Below are 23933 nucleotides of genomic sequence, written 5' to 3'. Positions count from 1 at the left end.
TTCAATATTTACACTAGAGAGGATAAACTGTGTTTTTCTGCAGGGGATGTTGGCTACACTACAGACCAAACGCCAAATGCACCCCACCACATCAACCACGCATCTGGCCCCGTCGCCTCCAGCCTGCTTCGTGCTGAAATAACCCTCTGAATGGGATTCCGAGGTGGATAGATAATCTCAGTGGAGTAAATATTCATTTGGGTAGTTGAGCCAGTAGTTTGGGACACAGGGAATGAAACTGAAAAAAATATTTTTTGCGCTGCCATTATTTAGAGTGCGAATGGGGCCGCTCTTTGCCTGAGTCTGCATTCATAAATCTCCTCTTGGCTCCATGAATGTAATCAGGTGCTTTGCAGAGGACACACACTGGCACAACACACTCCATCTCTCTTGTCAACAGCCGATGCAACTATATGAAGGGGTGTGATGGTGAAACTTGCGCTTTTGGATTCAAATGGGGTGGAGGTGGGGGTATAAAGCAGAAGCCTTTAGTGATCTTCTCACTCAGTCATTTTGTAACGCAGCGAAGTATTTTTTGTTTGTTTGTTCATTTTTTTGCCATGCCATGTTTTGCAAAAGGAAAAGGAGTTCAGAGTTCAAAGAGTGGGCAGCGAGAACAATGATATGTGTGCCATATATTTGTGTTGATCTTTTGAACACACAAATGTAAGCATAGACACTTGCTTTAAGGATTGTCAGGGGCCTGAGCTTGAAAAGTACCATCTGTCTAAACTACAGCACTATGGGTCTTTGACACCTCTTTATTCTCACATCTTTACACGCTGCACAAGGTTTTCTATCTTTATTTATTTATCTATTTCTCTCTGTCTTTGTGTCTGTCTTTCTCACTCTCATTCTTTCACCGTCATGCAGCCTAATCACAAATCCATTTGAAGGATTGCTCTGTGTTATTCTGTTGTCTTTTGTTCTTCTTTTGGGAGAATTTGTGAAAGTCTTGCTCTAATATCTATTTTATCTTAAAGGATTAGTTCTCTTTAAAATGAAATTTACCCCATGATTTACTCACCCTCAAGCCATCCTAGGTGTATGTAACTTTCTTCTTTCTGATGAACACAGTCAGAGTTATATTAATAAATATCCTGAGGCGTTCAAGCTTTATAATGGCAGTGAATGGGGCTCAAGCTCAAGGCGCCAGAAAGCCTTCTGTATTCAGCTTACAAAAAAGTGACGTCACGTTTTCGTAAGTTGAATACGGAAGGTGTAAGATGTAACTTTGAACTTTTGAACTGCGAGAGGCGTTACACTTTTCTTTTTTCTTTTTTTTTCTTTTTTTTTTGTGTAAGTTGAACATGGAAGGTGGTCTGGTGGAACTAAATATTTCACTTTAAAACTTAAAATATGGATATTTTTCTTACACAAATGCATCACTTCACTTCAGAAGGCTTTTATTTACCCTTTTTATTTACCGTATGAAGTATTTTTTTTATTATGGATGGATGCATATTTATATATATATATATATATATATATATTAAGGGGGCTCATGGAGAAAATGAATAAAACACACACACACACACATATATATATATATATATATATATATATATATATATATATATTAAGGGGGCTCATGGAGAAAATGAATAAAACACACACACACACACACATATTATATATATATATATATATATATATATATATATATATATATATATATATATATATATATACACATATTTACAGAGTTACGCGCGAAAAGTAAACATAAGCGCGTATTCAAACGCGATCTCAATACCCCGCATTTTGAAAGCGGCTCCCTGATGAATACAGATATCTCTCAATATGAAAGCTATTTTAGGCTGGGCAGTGTAGTTGTAACCATCTCTCAGCTCTGTATCAAAGAAAAATGTGGTCTTATTTGCATGACTGACATGAAAACGAATAACAGTTTTCTCTTAATCTTATTAAGCACAAACAGTAAGGTTTCATTTGTTAACATTAGTTAATGCACTGTAAACTATGAACTAAAAATTAATGACTATTTTAATTAACTAACATATATGTTAGTTAATAAAATAAACAAAGATTACTAAATACTGTAGCAAATATAGGTATTGCTCATTGTTAGTTGATGTTGGTTAATACATTAATGTTAATAAATGAGACCTTATACTGTTTTTATTTCTATGATCAGTTTGTGGAAAGGTGTTCAGTTAGGAGATCTAAAGTTGTAGAAGCTCATAAATCATATACAGTAAGGTCTGAAGAGACTGAAATCATACAGAAGAGAAGTCAGTTGAGTTAGTAGCAAAACCTGTTACAGTGCTTGAGTATTGTTGTCTTTTACTGCATATGATAATTCACACTCAGAAAGTAGAACTGAAATGACATTCATTACAAGATGATTAGTTAAAACATTTCAAATACACCTGCAGAATATTTTTTCTAGTCATGATTTCACCATTGAGGATTTCTTAAAAATAGTGTGTAAAAATCTTGTCTTGTCTCGTCTCGTCTCGTGAACTCAGTCTCGAGTCTCGTCTCGTCTCGTCTCGTGAGATACCTGTCTCGTAACCCCTAATATATATATATATATATATATAATATGTGTGTGTGTGTGTGTGTGTTTTATTCATTTTCTCCATGAGCCCCCTTAAGTAGCTTCACTGGCCCATGGCTGAAAACCTGTGATCGAGGAAAAAAGTGCTAAAGTTTAGCATTCTGACCATGTTTCTTTTTGTTTTTGTTTTTTGTCCTATGTTTTCACCTATACCTGCTGTTCTGAATGTGTCTCCTGAACGTGCCCTCACACCAAACTCTTCTTAAATAGGTAAGCCCTTTATTTTTAAATTATTCCATCATGCTTTATGTGGCTTATTCCTACATGAAAACATACTCTATTGTGAGTTCATGAATATTGAGAAACATGTTGATTGGACAATGTAAACGTTTATTTATTTATTTATTTTCCCCTTATTTTCTCATTGGCCGTTTTTTATTTTTATTTTTTATTTTTTTTTATGTCAGTTTAACTACCTAATTTCATGTTGTTGTTGTTGTTTTTTTTGTTTGTTTGTTTTTTTTTCACTTATTTTCTTTTAACTTCAACATTAACTTTATATCAGTTTAAATGTAGCTTACATTTTCTAATCCAAATGTTTCTTGTTTACCTTATCTTCTTTGCTATTTTCGTGTTCTATATTTGATAGTGCAGCCGCACCAGAATATTGTCTTAAATCTACCTGGATTCGTGAATTTTAAGATGCCCAGCAGTCCGTCAGTCCCATTTATTAGGAAAAAAAAGTGAAATTAGTTGATCATCTAGGATGAAAGAATGAGAAGAAAGATGCGGGTGTTTGACTCTGTTCAAAGTGTTAGTAGCCTGGATAAATGTAATATCTCTCTCTCTGTTTATGTGGACGTCCATCTGTGCTGACACTAACTACATAAGTGACACTTTTTCAGTTGAAATCCACTACTAAATTTGAGATTGTTTTTTTTTTTTTTTTTTTTTTTTCAAAACACTGCTTCACTGCTGTTTCCTTGTTGTTGATTCAGAGATAGAGAGTCTGTGCATAATGTATACTCTGTTCTCAAGCCTAGTGAACATCCTCTATAGATGCAACATTTATAGATGTGCTCCTGAAGTTAAGCCTGTTCAAAAAATAGGCACCTTAATAATGCTGTGTCGTAAGATTTCTTCTTGGCCAAATTCAAAGGCAGCATTATATATTTCCTTTCTAGACAAGGCAATCACAGAATGCATTGTGCCAAGCTCAGTGGAAGCTAAATCTAAGATGGCAGATGATGTGAGAAAAAATTTGATCATAAATATACCAATTCGCTTAGTAAAGTTTCAAATAAGTCACTTATAACTTTTCATCTCTGTAAGTATGTTTATTAATTATGATGCTTATGAATCTGCCAGTATTTAGTTATTTTTAAATACCGACATCTAATTGACAATAAAGATTGAATTTCATTGTCAATAAAATATTACTGACATAGTGTACTGTACATACTGTATGTATTTAGTTCACTTGAGCTGGTTTGTGTACATCTTAGGTTCTGTATATAAAAAGTGCTCTTTAGTATCATCGGTTATTGAAAAGCCCATGTTGGCAGACCAATAGTTAAATAGGCTTTTTTTTTTTTTTTTTTTTTTTTTCTGCAGCATTCATTGTCCTTCTCAAAGCAATCAAGATTCCTTATGCTTCCCTTCTAATCCCATTTTTGCGCAGCATCTTTGATATCCCGTGGGGCAGAGGAATTACTGCGGAAATTACAGCTCTGCAAGGTTTCTTTTTTCATCCTGTCAGAGCAGAGAGTGTTCAGCTGTTCAAACACAGATATCAGGTGGTTTATTTTGTTTTTGTCACTTTGAATCTCATAATCTACCATTTGCACTTCAAGGCACTGAAGAGATATTTAATGGCCTCATAATAGATAAATCAGCAACATAACCTAAAATATAGCAATTAGCGGAGTCCAGCAGGTATAGAAAGTTGCCTTTGTCAATCACATATCCATTGGACCATTTTTTTTTTTTGTGAGAATATTTTAAAAGATTTTACCTACAATACAAAATACTGAAGAAAAAAAAGAAAATAATTGCAGAGATTGTGTCCTTGAAGTGAATTTATTTATTGCAAGTAAGAGTCTGTCATGTGAAATTGTAAGAATTTACCTCAAACAGAATAGCAGGGCTTATGTTCTGAATATTGCAAATTGAACTGCTAGTTGCTTGGTAACCACACATTCCATCTATCCCATAATTATACAAAATGCAATAAGATGTGTCTTATTTCATTTCATTTCAAATGCTGCATCCTCCAGAGGACGCATCCTGTGAAGGCTGCGGTATACGGAGTGTCCTTAACCAGAATTAAACGAGACGTCCTTTGTAGGACACACGGGAAGGAAAGGAAACAGGAAATATCACGTTGCTATGCCAACACATTCACGCCAGTGTCATTGTGCTCTCACAACAGTTAAATGAATGAAAATTATTTATAAATTTGGAAAGTAATTTGAAAAGAAAATGCATTTACTTGTTTTATTTTGGGTAATGCTTGAGGAGCTGTGGTGTATGTACAACAGATTGCAACAGAAGTACCTGACTGGGTACCTGTTGCAGAGACAAAGGAGCAGGATATTAAGAAGAACAAAGTTTAAAACAAAAACAACTTTGAAACTACTCACATTTAAACAAAACATCTTTGCTGTACTGTACATGTACATCTGCCGACACCGCCTTTTTTTTTTTTTCAAATAAATGACGGTTGTTAACAACGACGTAAAGAGTTGTGGGCTATCTGCAGCTGTGAAGGATACACCTCATGCATCCTCCGAATTCCTGTGAAAGAAGGGCACATTTGGAGTGTCCTACTTACTTTTCTGAAATGATACAGCCTCAATGACGTAAGCAACCTTCGAATGCAACCTCCAGAGGACACAGCCTTAGAAATGAGACACAGCTAAATGCAAATTGAACTGCTAGTTGCTAGGTTACCACACATTCCATCTATCCCATAATTATACAAAATGCAATAGAATGCTTTATAGGCCATTATAGTTTTTAAAAAACCTTTTACTTGTCTTGAAACTACAGATGTTGTCTGACATATTAAACATCACCACACCGAAAAAGAAAACTCATCTGCTCACTAGTCTGCTTTCACTGCCTTTTTTGACCCTATCATACACCCGGCGTAATGCGGTGCCAGGTGCGATGCAAGTGTTTGTTGCTAGTTTCAGCCCAGCGCAGATATCATTTTCACGTCCTGTGCCACGCTGTTTAAATAGCAAATGTTTTTTGCGCCCATGGGTGTGCTTGTCTGGAAACGAGGTATGTTCAGGCGCGTTGTTGGCACGTTACTATTTTGAGGCAACTGAAATAGATTGCGCCATTGACCAACTGAAACCTGGTCTAAAATCAATGGCGCAATATTTGTTTTGTTATTTAAAGAGCGCGTTAGTAGCAGAGACCTCCACAATAACTACATATTTTGACCACCCAGTAGAAAATATAAACATCAATAAATAATCATACTTACAGGTTGTGATTCTGAGGAGCAAGTTAGACCAAATAAAGTGGGTACTGTCCCATCTTTAATGGAGATTTGTAAATCCCATTTAGACCTCATGGAGATTTGAGAAGCAATCGTCAAAAGGTTATACTGCTATTGTATCACTATGGTAATTTTAACCACTGACTCTTCACATCCTCAATTTTTAGAAGTATTTACAAAGAGAATTTGCTTTAGCAGAGCCAAAAGCAGCATCTTCTTGACATGTGCACACAACACGAACCAGCTATGGTGTTTGAGGGTGGGTCAGACGTTATTTGAATTTCTGACAACTCGTTTAGGCTGTTGAGAGTCTTTTTTTTTTTTTTTTTGAGAGAGAGAGAGAGAGACAATAACTTTATTTATTGTGCACTTTTGGCTTCACAACTTTGCAGTTTGTTTACATTCACGGACAACAACATTACACAGTGCTTGAAAGGTAATGTTCGAAAAGCATAATAGGGGAACTTTAAGTTGTTTGTTGTTTACATTATGTCAGTGATTATATCTGGGCGCAGTGTATTTATATAGCTTAGGCACAAATACAGAAGGAAAGAGAAATAGAGACAGAGAAAAGCAAAGCATTAATATGCCCTGATCTCTGCAGTGCTGTAACCTCCTCCTGTGCTCTCTCCCGCATGCTAATCATCAAAATGCTCTCAGGTAGCTCTGTCTCTCAAGGGTTACTGGGAAAAGTCACTGTCAGGGTCAGCAAATAAGTACCTCTGTTTTCTCATATTTCAGATATTTTTTTTCACATATCTGCATAAATGGAGAACAGCGAGCTGTGTGCTGGGTGTGATCCATGAGATATTCCGCTAACTTGCAGAAAATAACAATCGGCATTGTTTCCACCCTACGACTGTGTGCTCGGTGCAGTGCCACAAATGTGCGAGCAGATGTTGCTGAACATTAGCCTGAAGCATTACCATTCAGCCATATGATATCTGACTTCAGCAGCGCATTATTCACTAATGTAATGCTGAGGATGTTTACATTGGTTATGACTTAAATTGCAACTGCATTAGCCTCTTTTTTGCCATCATGTATTGTTTCATAGAGCATGTTGACGTATATGTCCTCTTCCCACTCACTTCAGTCTCTGCATCTGTAAATAAAGACGTGGGTGTCTATATCTGTTTAAATGAGCATTATAAGCCATGCAAATTAGTCTTATCTGACACTCTATACATTTATTATATATAGCTATTTTAATGATTTGGTTACATTTGGAAAATGGCACAATACCCCTGCGGCGATGCTTAATATGACACCATTGATGCAGATGCACATATAAGAATGATGATGTTCATGATGATGTTGGTAATTATAATGATGAGTTGGAGGATGATAAAATCATTTTTGCTCAGTTTACTCATATTCCAATAAAAACAAGTTCTTCACTACAACTTTATATTGCAAATAATAAGGATGATATCGACTTGAATACATTTATGAGTCACCGAGGGAACCAACAGTCAATTCTTGTGTAGATTCCTAATGTCCTCTTCTGGAGTCCCGGTCAGTCTTATGCGTCTTGGCAGGATATCTGTTTATGTGTGGGTGTTTTATTATGCGAGACCAGAGGCAGGGAATGGCACACAGGGGCATTCAATCAACACTGAGAGACAGCAAGCAAGGTTAATTAATTTGTTAAGCATCTGGTGCTCTATCAAGAGGCTCTGATGAAATATCTGGATTTTTATGTATGCCAATACCGTGACACTTAATCTAGTTTTCCCATACCACCGACCTTCTATGAATTAATGCAAGCCATTCCTTATTTCTTATGAAATGCAATCTGTTTGTGTGATACTCGAGGAAACTTGGAAAACGTGGTCTGTTTTTTTTTTTTAGGTTTTTGAAAACTAGATATACCAATACACAGGACTGAGATGTCCTGTGTTTTTTTTGTTTTTTGTTTTACACACAGAGTAAAAGAAGTTGCATTTTCTTAGATGCAATGCTTCCGTTGTTTAAAGTATACATTTTCTCTCAGATGTTCCTGAATGAAAATAGACAGAAATGAAACAATTGTTGACATAAGAGTATAGAGATATTAAATTAATGTGAATCACTTGACTTAGGTTATTTGTCCCCTGAGTATTTTGTTGAGAAATAGTTTTGGTTCATTTTAAAATATCTGCTTTTTGATTGAATACTGAATCTGTGTTACTTGAATAACAAAATTAACGTAAAGTATATTAAAAATATATTTTATCTAGTTGCCAAGGAAACATTTCTCATCATCATTTAGTTTATTTATTAAAAAATAATAAAAGCCATATCGACATAAACAATGACACAACAAAATTAGTGAAACTAAAATGAAAATAAAAAAATATAAAAATAAAAACTAATTCAAAATATTAATAAAAACAATCATTAATAGTATCTCAATGATACTGAAATAACATTGTTCTGAGCCTAGTTTGTGATGTAGTTCTCTTCTAATTTTATATACCAGGGACATTGTCTTTCCTATTTGATATAGACTTGTAATGTTGCAGTCAGTCAAACGGTTTGATTTTATGTGCACACTTAAGTCTGTGAGATTGTTCTGATATTCTTTACCCACATGATTTGCATAGATTGAGAATTTGTTTTACTTCTCTAGGTATTTGTAGCATCCCATTATCTTGCTTTGTTTACCAGTGTTGACCCCGCTCAACTCAGTTCTGTACAACATGTAAACACACTAAAACCCTCAGTACTCACTTGAGAGCTTCATATTCAGCTGCTATTTGCATGTAACACACACACACACACACACACACACACACACACACACACACACACACACACACACACACACGGTCGCTCAGGCTATCAAGGTCAAAAGCTAATGTCTTGTCCCGTACCACTTGGCACAACTGCCTCCCCACTGATCCGAGGGCTTGCGCCTTTTCTCTCTGTTTGAATCCATGTCTTAGTGATCGACCATTTCATGTCTTTCTCTCTCTCTCCCTGCTTGATAGTGCTGGGCATATAGACAAGTGCTCCCCACACTAATTAGCCATAAACCAACCACTTTTTTTCTGTCAACACCAACACAAGATTTTTGTTTGTTTGTCTGAAAAAGCAACCGGCAAGAAAGTCTGTAATTGGCTACAAGCTATATGAATTGATCTGCCTCAAACCTCATCAATAACGGTATTAATTATTAGAGTTAATTGTCAGAGCAGTAACTCTAGTTGGAGTGGGTTTGTAAGCAGCATAAGTAGGAGGAGAGAGATTCAGATTAAACAAAACCTCCCGCCACTTCAAATATTCATTTTCTCCTTGAGAAGAAAAATAGAAAATAATAATAATTAAGGGAAAGGGGAATTCAAAACAACTCCCAGCAGTGGCAAGATGAAATGACAAACATGCAATATTGATACAAAGCTAGAATGGCTAAAAATAGGCCACAGAAGTACTTTGATTGGAGCAGCTTAAATTCGTTGAGTGTTAGAGTAGAGAAGGGTGAATGAAATCAAACAACTCACTCTATGTCTCCATGGTTTCCCCTGTTACCTCAATGCTGGTATGGTTAACAGCTATTGTTAGTGAATGTTTTGCTACCCTCAATTCAACCACCTGTTTTGAGAAAGGGGATCGTGAATAGCTACAATTTCTTTTCTTCTTCTTCTTTTTTTTTTTTCTTTTTTTCCCCCCGCCCATACAGGGAACAATGCCATCATTTCATTGTTGTTTTGATGCTAGAAATCTGCCACTGAGTCAAATAGAGATTTGTTTCTTTGTTTGCTTTTTGTGTTTTTTTGTTTTTTTAATACTCTCCAGAGGATTCATTAAAAAGCCAACCACACATTGGAGTGTACATATTTAGGGGTTTGATTTAAAAAAATGCAAGGAAATGAAAAAAAGGGGGGTAGTCCAAGGAGTGTCAGACCAGAAGTTTTAAATAATGCATCAGCATCTTCTTTGACAGAAAATAAGCATAAACAGAATAATAATAATAATAATAAACAGCATGACTAGATTAATCAGAAAAGGGCAAAGCGTGTCACAATGCTTATCATTTACAACAGTAGGAATACATTTTATTGGTTTAGCTTGGCTTAGCTTCATATACGCATCAAATACAGTGCTGAAAATAGAACAGTTTCATATCAAGTATTAAAGGATTCAAAGGGGGGTGGGACTTTGGAATCCATAATAAAACTGTTTAATTTGATTGTAAAAATATTTACTCAGCCTTACATTTTTCCTTTAAGGCATATCCCAGTCATTTATGACAAATTAATATAACTTCACACATGCAGCTGGCCAGAACAAACTATATTCCACCTTTTCAGGAGAGGGTACAAAAAAAAACAAAAAAAGAAAACACTTAAATAGTCAAATGTAAATGCATACACGTACACTCTTACACACACATTCACACACAAACATACATTTAGTACCTCACTCACAGCATCTTCACAGTGGCATGTCCCCTATGCTTAATAAACAAATCTATTATTATAACAGCCAAGTGAGTGAGGTGACAACACAGTGAATGCAAAGTGAGATCTCCCTTATTTGTAACCAGCCTGCTTTTGATGTTTAGTCCAGATACTTTACTATGTGGCAGTAATCCTGAGCTGAGCTTAGAGAATGCATATCGACAAGCAACAGGCATATACACGAACACACACAAAGCCTGGGCAAGAAAAATTCAATGGCTTGTTTGCTGCGGTATCTCGTCTTCCTCTGCTGCTGGTGTGAACACTAGGGAGCAGCCTGTACCTTCTCTCAGGAGCCCTGTGCTTTCACCAGCTCAGTAGCCACTGATGCGGGATGCACACAATCTAACAATCCCTGACTGATTGTTAGATTGATCACTCACACAATAACAACGGGTGACCACAGGGCGTCTTTTAAAGTAATGTCACATTTAAACAGAAATCCACAATGAAATATACATCTTGAATCAGCTAAACTTTTTTTGGGAAAAACAAAATAAACAAACAAACCAAAAAAAAAACAAAAAACATGGATTGTTAATCACCCATTTCAAGTACATTTAAATTTATATGTTTAAGGCCTCCTCTCACTCTGATTTTTTACCCCTTGGTTGAGGCGCTTTGTACATCTTGTCTCTGTAGTCTGTGGAAGCAGTGAAGGAATTAAGGTCTTAGACACTCCTTGTCTTGTTTATTTGCACAGCACACAAATGTTTGACTTTATCATGTGAGATTTGATCAAACCACGTCAGCCTGTTTTGTTTTTGCTAGTTTGCTTAATCTATTCAGGATAGGTACAAGGGGGGCAACTGCAACAGCCATAGCAATCAAGCTTTGCACAGTGATTATATCTCGGGGAGAGACGAGGAGATCTGAATCTTAGACTGAGGCTTAACATTTCAAATGAAGTGAAGCGCTCCCAACAGCCCTGCTTATTTACATCCTGCAATACTGCAGAGCTCTCTGAACATTTTTTTTTTTTTTTTTCCCCAGGATCACAGACAAAAAAGTAACCCTCCAACTCACCTGCAATAATGAGTACTGTGAATTGCAATTCATTTATTTAAACATTTGTATTTTACTCTTTTTTTTTCTCCATAGATTACAAAAGAAATAGGATAACATCTTGCATTTTTATCCCTACTCTTGCATCTCTGCTGTTAACATATTTTACATAGAATCTTTTAATTATTTAAGGGTTTCTTTGTTTTGTTGTTTTCCTCTCGAATTTTGGATGTTCATATGTTTGTTCCCATGGTAAAAATGTTGTTGTGGATGTCCTCGGTAGCTTTAGAGAGTCCTATAATATCCTGAAGTAGAAAGACACATTAAAGCTCAAATATCCACTCTTCACAAGAGAAGCCAGGACAGGTCAGCATAATTATTCCACATCTTTTGCATCAAGTACAGAGGTTTCACAGTCAGATTATCCCACAAAGCTTTGAGGCTGTTGAAATCAGCACTAAATCCCTGTTTTCAGTCTATTTGCCCTCCAGAAATGTAGCTTTCTCCTGAGAGCAGCGAAATGAGGTGCCAAGTTAAAGTATGTTCCATATCCAACCATACATTGAAACCATTGACTTTTAAAAACAACATGGGTGGAATATCACACCTCACACTCTCGAGATGTCTGCTGCTGGCATGTGCAAGAGCCGTACTCGTTGATGATGACAAGTGCCCCCTCAATATGGTTGGGTTTGTAGTCAACGTAGTACTCAGATGCAGACGTAGTAGCCATCTGTTGCATGGTCTGCTTCTGCTTCTGCTTGCGACGCTGGCTGGTGAAGCACTGCCTCAATTGCCTGATGCCCGCTGGGAAACATTTCCAGGACACATAGAGCATGAGGACCATGATCAGGAAAGAGAAAATGAGGGCCATGGTGCCTGTCACAACTTTGTGAATCTGCATGGTGCTCTCCAGGTCATCAGTGGATGCAGTCACTGTTAAGGAGTTGGTCACCACTTCCCCACCCTCCATGTCCTGCAGGTCGTATGTATTTCTCGTTGGGCCATCATATATGAAGCCTCTGGCCCGGTTTCTGGTGACAGTGAATGACTGTGTGGTTGCTTCCACATTGTCCTCGCACAACTGGAAAGCGTAGACGGCGTCCAGAATGTCCTCACCCTGTGCAATGTCCGGGCTGGCGCACAACAGGCCACTGTCACGTTGTCCCTGGAAGTTGCTAAGCCAGGAAGCCAAGGCACAGACATTCCTGCTGCATTCCCAGTCATTCCCCGTCAGAGAGATGCTGCTCAAGGATGTCCATGAGTCCAAAATCCGCTGATCTATGTAAGTCAGTTTATTAGAGTCCAGCATAAGAGTGTTAAGGTTGGGCACACTCTCAAAAACATGTGGCTCAATGTACTCAATCTCATTGTTGGAGAAGTCAATCTTCTCCAAGTGGTCCCAGGTCCATTCAAGGGTGCTGACCACAATGTTGGCCTTATTGTTTCGCATGTAGAGGGTCCGCAGGGATATGAGGCGGGGGAAATGGGCCAGATTGACTTTCACCAACTCGTTGTGCTCCAGATGCAACTCAGTGAGCTTGAAGAGTCCGGCAAATGAATTACGTGCCAGGCTCTGCAGCTGGTTGTAACCCAGATCCAGGAATTGCATGCTCCTGCAATCCTGGAAAATCCGCACAGGGATGAATTTAAGGGCATTGTAGCGCAAATGTAAATTGGTAAGCTTCCTAAGGCCATGGAAAAGGTCTGGCTCCAAGGACTGAAGTCTGTTATAGGATAAATCCAATATTCGCAGGTTGGGCAGAGGTCTAAAGGTCCCGTTGGGCAGGCTCTCTATCCGATTGGTGCTCAGATCCAACTCTTTAACCCTTCGCAGCCTTTCAAAGGCGCTCTCCTCCACAATCTCAATATTGTTATGATCCAAGTAGAGCCAGGTAAGCTGCGACAGGCCCACAAAGTTCCCCTCCCGCAGCTCAGAGATATTATTTTCGCGCAGGGACAAACCAATGGCGCTGCTCAGGTTTTGAGGGATGTCGGTCAGGTTGAGCCCCTCACAATACAACAGCTTGTTGTCGCATCGGCACGGCCTCGGACAGCTCCCTCCCACCAAAGGAACTATTTTCAGAACAATGCTCAGGGAGCACAGAATCAGCCCAGGGGGCTTCCTTAGCGGCCACTTTAGGTACAGACCAATTAGGAGGAAATCCATTAGCATGAATATCCTGCAGTGTCGTAGAGAAAAAGTCCATTGAATCTTTCAGATCTTGGTCATATTGGATTTTGTGATTTGTAACTCCCCAAGTCTTTTAGTTGATTTATAGAGAATATGGATGGTGATTTGTTACTTAAAAATTCATGAAATCCTGCCACATTGAAAGGAGAAGAGCGACGGCAAATAAACGACAAGTCACTTTGCTCATGTTAGATCAGAGAAAGGAAAAGAGAGACAGGGAGGTAAAAAAAAAAGCACTCCTTGAGAATCAATCTCACATGAAAGGATGCCTACTCACCCCTTTCCAGAGGCTGACAACCTCTATTCAGTTGATCCCTTTGTGCCGACACTAATTATGTGCGAAACTAAAAAAGACCCCAGTGTGGTACAAATTCAGCCCCCCCTCCTTTTCATCGGACACCAGATCCTGGCAGACTTACAATGTCTTAGTTCTCCTCGTGTGAAAGAGCCAAAAAGAGAACGAATCCAAGTGGCATTCAGCAGACTGGGAGGAAGTGCAAGTTTCCCGGACTGCATGCATGAGCGCTGTCCTCTCTCCGCCGTTGCTCTGCATTGACTGCTGCGCCGATCTGTGGGAGAGATGAGCGGGGGAAAAATGCGCACGAAGGAGGGAATAATCCACTCCAAACTCTCACTCTCCCTCTCTTTCCTCCCTTCTCATCAAAGACTCCCGATTTGTCGTCGCAAATCACCATCCATAACCTAAAGTGATCACTGACCTGCACAATGTACATTGAGTGAAGCTCGTTGGCATTCTGTCAGTGGTCGTTTCTTCACAATTATACACATTCAAAAGCTGTGTGATCTGCATCATATAGTTGTCTTTTTCCTTTCCTTTTTTTTTAATTGTTTGTATAGTGATATCCAAAGATCAATGATGATACTGTTTCTAGTAAGACTCAAATCTTCAGCAAGGTCTTCTTTGTATGAAGCTCATTTCCAGTGGGCTGCGGAGGCTGTAGATGCTGAGGCTGAAGGCAGGCACGGTGTACGGGGAGGAGAGAGATGCTCGATCCCTTGCAGCAGACTAGTGCACTGGCAGTGCATGCAGAAACACCTTCTGTTCACTGAGTGTCGTAAGCCACTCACAATTCAGACCAGGCGCTCTCTCTCTATCTCTCTCTCCCTCCCTCCCTCCCTCCCTCCCTCCCTCCACCTCCTCCTCCTGGTGCTCTTCTGCTCACCCTTTTTTTTCTTCAATGTGCGCTCTTTCTTTTTCTTTCTTTCATTCTCTCTTTCTCTCTCCCTCTCTTTTCTCTGTGCCTGAGACAATTTGATATTTAAGAGAGGCTGGGCTTAAACTATGGTTTAAATGAAGCACACAACTGAAACATTACAAGCCAACCCCCACCCCCCCAACTCTCCCTCCTTAAATGAATTGGAACACGCCATCTATCTGCCAACGTCTACTGTTATTAGTATGTGGTTTGCTTATTATTGCAGATTAATATCCTTCTAATGACTTAAACAGTGTGTCAGTTCCCTGTGGTTTTGATCTGTTAAAAGTCTTGTGTAAACAAGAGGATTTTGTGTTTGTTTGTTTGTTTATTTATTTATTTATTTATCTAGCTGTTATCCGGCACAGCGCATGGTTACCGGTGGCCAGCACTCTGCTTACTCAATAGAAAATGTAATAAATTTGTATCTGTTCTTTCTTTCTTTGTATCTGCTATTTGTATCTTTCTTTCTCTTTCTTTCTTTCTTTCTTTCTTTCTTGTTTTTTAAAACAATTTGTTTTTATTAGGTTTTTATATATATATATATATATATATATATATATATATATATATATATATATATGGCATTGACAGGCATTCAGCTTTCTTAAATCTAGATTTATATTGATTCTTTTTGGAGACTTGATAAATAACAGCATGTCACTGTGAGTTTCAATGGCTAGGTACTCTCACTAACCAATGGGCTATCCTAGACCAATACTGATACGGTCTCTGAGCGAGATGAATGTGTTTTTTTTTTTGTTTGTTTTTTTGCCAGTCTCCAATCGGACCATTACAGTGAGTTCAAAATGGCATTGTAGTGTAAGCATTGCCTTTTCAGGCTGTTAGGTTGTTGAAAAATGAGCTTGTGCGCAGCGAGCATGGTAATGGCATCACACGCCATACAATATGTCATTGCAGTTAGCTGGTAGTACACGTAAGCTCAGATATAGTCCAGGGCAAGGCGACTCCTCTCTCCTCCCCCTCACGCCCCCGTCGCACCCTCACACGCCCTCATTGGCCTAATTCTGAACCCGAACCGCTACATTTACATTTCATAATGCCGCCTGCCCAGGCTTGTTTATCACAGCCATTTCAAGTCCCGCCATCCAGTTGGAATACAGATATCATCTGTTGCCACTTAGCCAGGCTTACATAAATATTCTGCTCAGGAGCCTTGTTGCAGTGCACCGCGGAATGCAGTCCCCAGGCTTGTCATTTCATTCCGATTAATTTTCAAGGACAATGAGCTGTGACGATCCTGTACATGAAGCTAGCATGCGTCTGTTTGCCTGCTTTTTGATGGCTGCCATAATTTTAAGATGAGCCTTTTCCTTTGCTTAGCACACTGTGAAATATGAATTAATCTCATGTTGAAAATATGCCACACATAGTCTGCTTAGTCTGCTAATTGGCGCAGGAGTCTGCAAACAAGGGCAAGTGAACAGCATCTGCTCGGATTACCTTAACTCATGACTAAAACTCCTACGCCTTGAAGGAAAAAGCACACTAAGATTTTATCTTTTTTTTCTTTTTTCTCAGCATTGACTTGAGAGAAACACAGGGGTATTGGACCAGCCTCAGCCTGAATTTGGGGTAAAATCAACAGATCTTAGATTAGCTGACAGGACAGCAACTATTCTGAGCACATCCAACTTGTACCCCATCTTAAAAAATAAATCTAAGAAAAATTTAAATTTGCTTTCTATTCTCCAGGTGATTATATAAAATAGCTTTTCTTTCCTGTTTCATTGCATTCTGCCTCAAATCTATTACTTCTTTTGTCACCTAAATGCTCAGCAAAGATCTGACAGAGAAATGGATGTGTTGAGCTCTACAGGCGGAAGGAAAAAGCCTGCGACCATGGCCATCCTAAAGCCTGATCTGTCTCTCCTCCACCTTGGCCATCGCTCTTTAGCTGTAATAAATGGGTGCACCATCAGCTAATGACTTGGTGCCCAGTAATGACTTGACACAGCGATGAGGAAATGTGAGAATCCAAATCGTTCTTTATAGTGACTCTGAAGCACTTTGGCTAGAAAGAGCATAGGCCCCAGATGTGGTTCCAACATTTCTCTCACTTTTAAAGGAATGGTTCATCCAAAATTAAATAAATGAAAAATTATGCCATCATCTTCTCACCCATATTTTGTAAAAGAAAGATTGGTCCACATGACTTATGTGCTATATTTAAAGTTTTCTGGAGGCATTTGATGGCTTTTGTAATGAAAAGACCAAATCATCGATCCTGATTTGAACTCAGAATATTCAATGTTTTAACTTTATTTTACATTTCAAAAATTAAGTTTTTTATTTGGTTTATTGAGTTGACTCTATTCATCGTCATTGACTGTATTCACCCGGTTCGGGATGAATAAATGTTCCGTTACACTCCTACACTGCAAAAAAATGCTGTTCTTACTTAGAGTTTTTGTCTTGTTTCTAGTCAAAATATATTAAAGTTCAAGAAGCATTTTGTTGACAAAAAATAATTTTCTTGTTTTCAGGAAAAATAAGTAAAAATTAAGTGTGTTTATCCTTAAAACAAGCAAAATAATCTGCCAATGGGGTAAGCAAAATAATCTTAATCCAAACTGAAAACAAGATTATATAGCTTATTTTTGGTTTGAAATAAGATTATTTTGCTTACCCCATTGGCAGATTATTTTGCTTGTTTAAAAGGATAAACACACTTAATTTTTACTTATTTTCCCTGAAAACAAGAAAATTATTTTTACTTGTCAAGAAAATGCTTCTTGATTTAAGAACTTTAAGATATTTTGACTAGAAACAAGACAAAAACTCTAAGTAAGAACAGCATTTTTTGCAGTGTAGACAATAAGTCTTATGGGGTTAGAATAACATAAAAGTCATATTTTCATTTTTGGATGAACTATTCCTTCAGTGAGATTCAAAAACAAATTTAAAACAAATCTAATTATAGAAATAAATGCATTTAAGAGCAAGGTGTAATTAAAATATTACTGTGAGATTGTATTGGTTATAGAATATAAATGTTGTTTAAATGATCTCTTAAACAAGTGAGAAATGATCCTTTAATCGTTCAGGGCACAGTTGTGTCTATATTGTACAACCCCCACAATTTATAGCACTAAAGAAATCAGTTGTCTGATAAATATGACTCATTTTCATTTCCATACTTAATAGAGATGACACAGATGAGGTGGACCTGAAATTACTTTGATTGTCAATTAGATGTGGATTGTGTTTATGCGTTATACACCTAATCAATACCCTGTTGTGTTCCATCTTAATGTTTTCTGCATCGTTAAGTGTTTAACCCCACATTCCTGTGGAACTAAGCCAGTGAATCGCCAATGCTTAAGCCCACCGTAGTTCTCCTGCCTTTATAATGGATACCTGCTCTGCCCTGTCCTGATGAGACTTAAAATGGCCGCACTTGCCAGGCAGAGCACAGCATTAAGGGCCGTGTTCAATCAATGGCTCTGTTCGGGATTAGCAGTCCTGTCAGTGAGGTCTACCTTCCCACATCAGTCGTGCTGCAAAGATTTGCATGCAGACCAGCACACAGTCAGTACTATTCCTGACCAGGGGAAGCATTGCTTTTTTTTTTTTTTTTTACATCTTGGATAATAGACTGCTGGTGCCAAAAAAAAAAATCACCCATTTCCCCGAGGACCTGACTCCACAGGCCTACTCTCAGATGAGAATGAAAGAGTCACTTCTCTCAGTGGGCCATTTGGACACTGTGAGCCATCAAAGGAATGTGGAGGTTTTCTTGGAAACAATGAGTACTCCTGGGTGACCCTCTTCACTGCTCATTGGGCCATTGTAGTGTTTTAGGTTTGTAGGCCCTCATTAATGCAAGTAGGATATTTTTTGAGTTGTCGGAACAAAACAATATGGGAAATAATCACACCTCTCTCTTTCTGCCTGTGTTTTTCACCTCCTTTGTTCTCAGCTCAAGCAGTTTTCACTAAACCCTTATGGAATATGGACTCATAGAAAAACTTTTGCCAATAACAAAATTCTGGAAGTTCCTCGCCACTTGCATGTTGCATTTTTTCATTATAATTACAAAGAGTTTTGAACATGTATCATGTAAATAAAAGATATATATTTAATATTTTTGCTTATAAGTCTGGTGCTCTCAGCTCTGTTTGATACACTGTAACATATTTAATTCCGTTCCAGAAAATTTCAAAGATTTATTTTATTTATTTTTTTCCTCTCAACGGGGGGGATTCTGTGATTTCAGTCTCCCTCACCTGAGAATGAGCTCAGATGAATATTTAAGTGAGTGGTGCTGAATTGGAATCTTGTTCAACTGACATTATACGTTCAATTAAATGCAGCCTTAAAGGATTAGTTCACTTTAAAATGAAAATCACCCAAATATTTACTCACCCTCAAGCCATCCTAGGTGTATATGACTTTCTTCATTCTGATGAACACAATCGGAGTTATGTTAAAAAATATCCTGAGGCATTCAAGCTTTATAATGGCAGTGAATGTGGTCAATGAGTTTTTGAGGCAAAAGTTGTAGCCAATAGTTAGTTAATGGTGAGAATTGGACCCTAATCTAAAGTGTGACTGAAAGTTCAAAAGAACAGCATTTATTTGACATATTTTGAACGGTAGTATATATGCACACACTTAAACAGAGGAAACATGAAGATTCTGTGTGGGCTATAAAATCTACTTCGGCCCTGTTTCCAACTGGTATTAAGATGTGTTTTGGTCGATCGCATCACAAGTGGACGATGGAGACACATACCCATTTACCGTCTCTTTTGTTCACTTTCAACCACTTCTGTCCTGATTTCTTTGAGGGGAGGGCAGGTCTATGGGCGGGTAAATGTATGTTTTGTTGTTGTTGTTGTTGTTGTTGCTGTTGTTGTTGTTGTTGTTGTTGTTGTTGTTTGTTTGTTTTTTAAAGATCTTTCGATCTAATGGACAAAATAAGCTTGTGCAATTTACATATGAATGTGATTGGAGACGACAGAAAAACATATGGAGAGCAGCAGCTTTCGTTTGACAGCCGCAAGACCTAAGCGAACACAGTGAGCGTGTGTTAGAAATCAGGAATGGTGAGAGAACATATTTCATCTTCTAACCAATATTGGGTGTTCAGCCAACAAATTTTAAATCCCGTCTGGCTAGCGCACTTCCCATAATGTTTAGGCATTAAGTCAGTAGGCAGAGAGACGGCAATCTTTGGCCAAATGAGCATTTACACTACAAAAGCGATCCGGTCAAATGCGTTTCGACTGCTTCTTAAAGTGGCCAAAAGTGGACAAGCTCAAAATGTTTCACACCCTGTTAATGAATTTTGCATCATCCATTCGTGATCTGATCGACCAAAATGCATCTTAATACAGGTGTAAACAGGGCCTTTGATAATATAAATGTAATCACTAGGAATTTTTTTCACTATTTTAGCTTTAAAAATCAAGTAGTCTAAAGACTGACAGTAAAAGTCTTAAAGTAATAAAAAAAAACAAGTATCATGATTGTGAAGTTCCAGAAGCCTTTGCTGCTCAGCCCCATTCCCTAGCCGGTTCCTGCCCTGTGGCTAAAGGCTTATTGATTTGGCTCTCTAAGCAACTCCATCTCCACTGAGAGGTTCTTTAGGTGTACCGCAGCTGAGGCCTCCTGACTAAGATACTTTGGTGTGATAAAATTGTGTAGTGCTTGTTCAACTGAGCCACACTTCATGTGTTTGTACATTTACAAGAGAACAGACCGTTTTCTGCTCCCTACAATCATGGGAAATACTAATCTGAGGGCATGGAGATTTATTGCATGTGTGTGGATTAGATTTGCTTAGTTGTAGCTGTTAATTGATTCATTGAATCAATGATATGGTATGCAGAATGATGCGATTGATCTACTGTAAATTAATTGATTATATCTGTATTTCCTGAGAAAATCCAGCAAATGAAAATAATTTATTGTTTATTGAATTGACATTACAAAAAGTGACTCACAGTGCCTAAATTGCCCACTCAGGGGGCGTTGACACAATGCCGTTTTTGACTAAAAATTCATGCGTGTTGGCCGTTCATTTACATGACAATGGCATTTTGGAGGCCTAAACTAGTATCAAAGTGCATGTTTTTGAAAATGGCACCGTTATCATCTCTGTGTAAACTACATATGTGTGAATTTGTGAAAACGGTGACGGTCATGTGTATGCTTATTACATGTTCAGTCTATATGCGCGTAGTGGTTCTTTACAAAATGGCATAGCCAACTACTAGCCTGGCACCACATTTTTTAGTCGTTTTCACGGATCCTTGTAAACAGAGATTGCTTTGACAATGGTTATTTATTTATTTCAATTAAAGGAAAGATGCTAATCATGATGGAGCCTTGTTGTAGTCAAATGTTCATGTTTAGATTCATGTTTGGATCAATTCATGGTACATGATGAACTGAAAAAAAGAAGACTATTTACCCATCCATAATTGTGTAGCTCCTGACTTTTGGAACAGATTGAGAGATGTGTGATTTAGTTCATATGTTGTTTTGTTATAACATGTTTTCCTGGATTAAAGCATTCTTTGTTTTGGCATAAGATCTTCCCAACAGCCTGGGCATGTTTTTGGCTTTAATATATTGAGCAATTTGAATTAATCCCACATCAATCCTTCTCAAGTATCCTCAATGTACTGTACAAAAAAGATGAGCGTGAAGAGCCACTGAGACAGTTTGAAACCAATACATATCCTTATAGCATTTTGAATAGCACCTTTGTGATCAAACTCCCATCAGTGACAATAAATTTTGTACAGTCACTCCATTAAACATGTAAAAAGAACCACATCCCAAACGGATAATGCTGTGATATGTAGTCTCACAAGTTCCCCATAAGCTCAATATTCAGACCAGCTATTTTGTCTGTCATTAACATCACAAGGGAATTTGTCATTACCAGTCAGTCGCTGTCATAATGGTTGCCCATAAATCCTACTCATGATTCACTCGTTGAATCATTCAATGAATCATTTTTTTTTTATGTGTGATGTCCTAGTCTCTGTCTACCATTGTCAATATTGTTTTTCCCCCTCTGTTTTTAAATGACACTGTCACTGGGGCTCATCACACAAGTTCATGTTAGTGGGCAGGTTTCATGTCGCCTGACAATTAACAGCATTTCCTATTAAAGAGCCTCTATGGTAATGTGTTATTGAGCCCAGCGGTGGCTAAAGAGGGGTCTCTGGATGTATAATGTGGTTAATGTCTAATTGGCCCTCTGCTGAGATAATGTGGAGGGATGACAATGAAGGGTCAGGCCTGACTGAGGCTTTCGCTGCCTGGGGAGAGGGAGGGCAGGAGGGAGAGAAGGGACCACAAAGCTTAGCATGAGCTGGATCTTTCACCAGACAGCTGATCCCATTTTGTATTAGTGGAAGGGAGGAGACTGGAGAGGGAGGTGAGCATTGGTTAATGATCAGGGATGCCAACCGTAAGGTTGCTGGTCTGATGCCCACTTGGAGTGAGTCATGGGGTCATCACCATTGTTCTCTTGACCAATGCACTTAACCTCATTTTGCTCCAGGGGGATTTTTGTGTCATTCTATGGAGACAATGCAATATGTGAAAATGTGAAAATTCCACTGGCCCTGGTTCTGTGGTCATAAAAAAAAAAAAAAAAGCTCTATTTGGAGAGAAGAGACAGGAAAGATTTAGAAGGACTATGGATAAACTAGAAATTATGCCGTTTTTGAGTGTAAAAACTGTGAAAAGAATAAAGTGTCTTATTTTAAATTCATGTTGTCTACTACTACTTATTTATATATTAATTTAATCATAGAAATATTTTATAAAATATTATAAAAATGTTTATATTGTACTAATGTCAAAATATTAAAGCTGTTACGGGTGCTGGTATATCACACACACGACGAGAAAGAGTAACGTATAATAAGTCTTTACTAGATAATCCACAAGGAGAAACACAGAATCCAGAGTAGAGCATACACCAAACACATCCAAGTACAAACAACTGAACACAGACGGGAACTTAAATACACTGACACAAACAAGCTAAACAGGTTAACAAGGGGGCGTGGTCCAATGTGGTCCAATGAGTGTTTTTTTTTATTGTATCCATATAAACTGCTGTTTTTATAAACTTGTTACTGTCAGATTTTACAATCTATATGAAAAAAACTAAAAAGATTCTAGTAAAATATTGTTTGATTTATTTGTTTTTATTTAATACACAATAATAATGTATTATTTATTATAAATTAAAGTAATACATCAATAAATAATTGTTATTGCACTAATGGCAAAAAGACATCTAGAATATTATAAACTTATTATTGTTAAAATGTTAAATGTATTTGAAAAAAAAAACAGTACTAGTAAAATATTGCTTTGTATGTATTTATTTATTTATTTATGTATTTATTTTCACCCCTTTGCGGCTCCCTGGGAGTCCACGGACCCCATTTTGAAATCCCCTGGGATAGACAGATAGATGGATAGATAGACAGCCAGAATACATGGTTTGATAGGATAAGGTTAAATGAGAGGTAAGTTGGAGCAAAGTAGAATGGCGGTAAGTGATGGCAGATCTGCTGTAGTAAAAATATGTTGTTGTCTTACTGAGCAGTGGGGGAGAGCTGTTTCTTTAGTAACCTCTAATAAGTGTTGTGTGTTCAGAAAAACCCTCATGAAACTAAAGCTGGCAGTGAAAACATAGCTGTCCTTTGACACCTGTCAGCCCAGCCCTATGAAAGGCCTGTAACCAACTATAGCAGAGAACCAACACATACATGTCACTGGTCACCGGAGCATAACTGGACTCCATCAACACAGACATCACCTCAAGTGGTGTAAAGCACTCACTTTTGTGTGTATGAGTTTGTTAGAGATTTTAGCCAGATCCCATGGGAATGTGCAGTGCTGTATGTGCTCAAATAAGCACCTTCCAGTTTCCCAAATGGGAAAATCAATAAAACTTCATCTTTACAGCCTTCGATGTTTGCCTGGTGGGAGAATGTGTCACGTAGAGCTGTGTGGGAGTTCCCATTGGGATTGCATG

At 38.0% G+C, this 23933-nt stretch overlaps 2 protein-coding genes across 3 annotated transcripts in view; one reads left to right on the top strand and one right to left on the bottom strand.

Moving 5' to 3' along the window:
- Positions 1-23933, top strand: part of ctnna2 (catenin (cadherin-associated protein), alpha 2) — a 575983-nt gene that overhangs the window by 407557 nt on the left and 144493 nt on the right. The window contains exon 8 of one of the 2 annotated variants that reach the window (XM_067402993.1): positions 2792-2924. The exons of the other annotated variant lie outside the window; for it this stretch is intronic. Within the exon in view, the coding sequence (XP_067259094.1) occupies positions 2792-2875 (84 nt within the window). The 3' untranslated portion in view covers positions 2876-2924. Of the gene's footprint in view, positions 1-2791; positions 2925-23933 lie in introns of those variants that run through there. 2 annotated transcript variants of the gene reach the window in all.
- On the bottom strand, positions 12084-13658 carry lrrtm1 (leucine rich repeat transmembrane neuronal 1). Its single transcript, XM_067404640.1, has one exon. The coding sequence runs from the start codon at positions 13656-13658 to the stop codon at positions 12084-12086; it is 1575 nt and encodes a 524-aa protein (XP_067260741.1).

The sequence above is a fragment of the Chanodichthys erythropterus genome, chromosome 12, assembly GCF_024489055.1.
Source record: "Chanodichthys erythropterus isolate Z2021 chromosome 12, ASM2448905v1, whole genome shotgun sequence".
Lineage (NCBI taxonomy): Eukaryota > Metazoa > Chordata > Actinopteri > Cypriniformes > Xenocyprididae > Chanodichthys > Chanodichthys erythropterus.
Note: the sequence above shows the minus strand (reverse complement) of the source record. Positions and strands in the feature narration are given on the sequence as shown.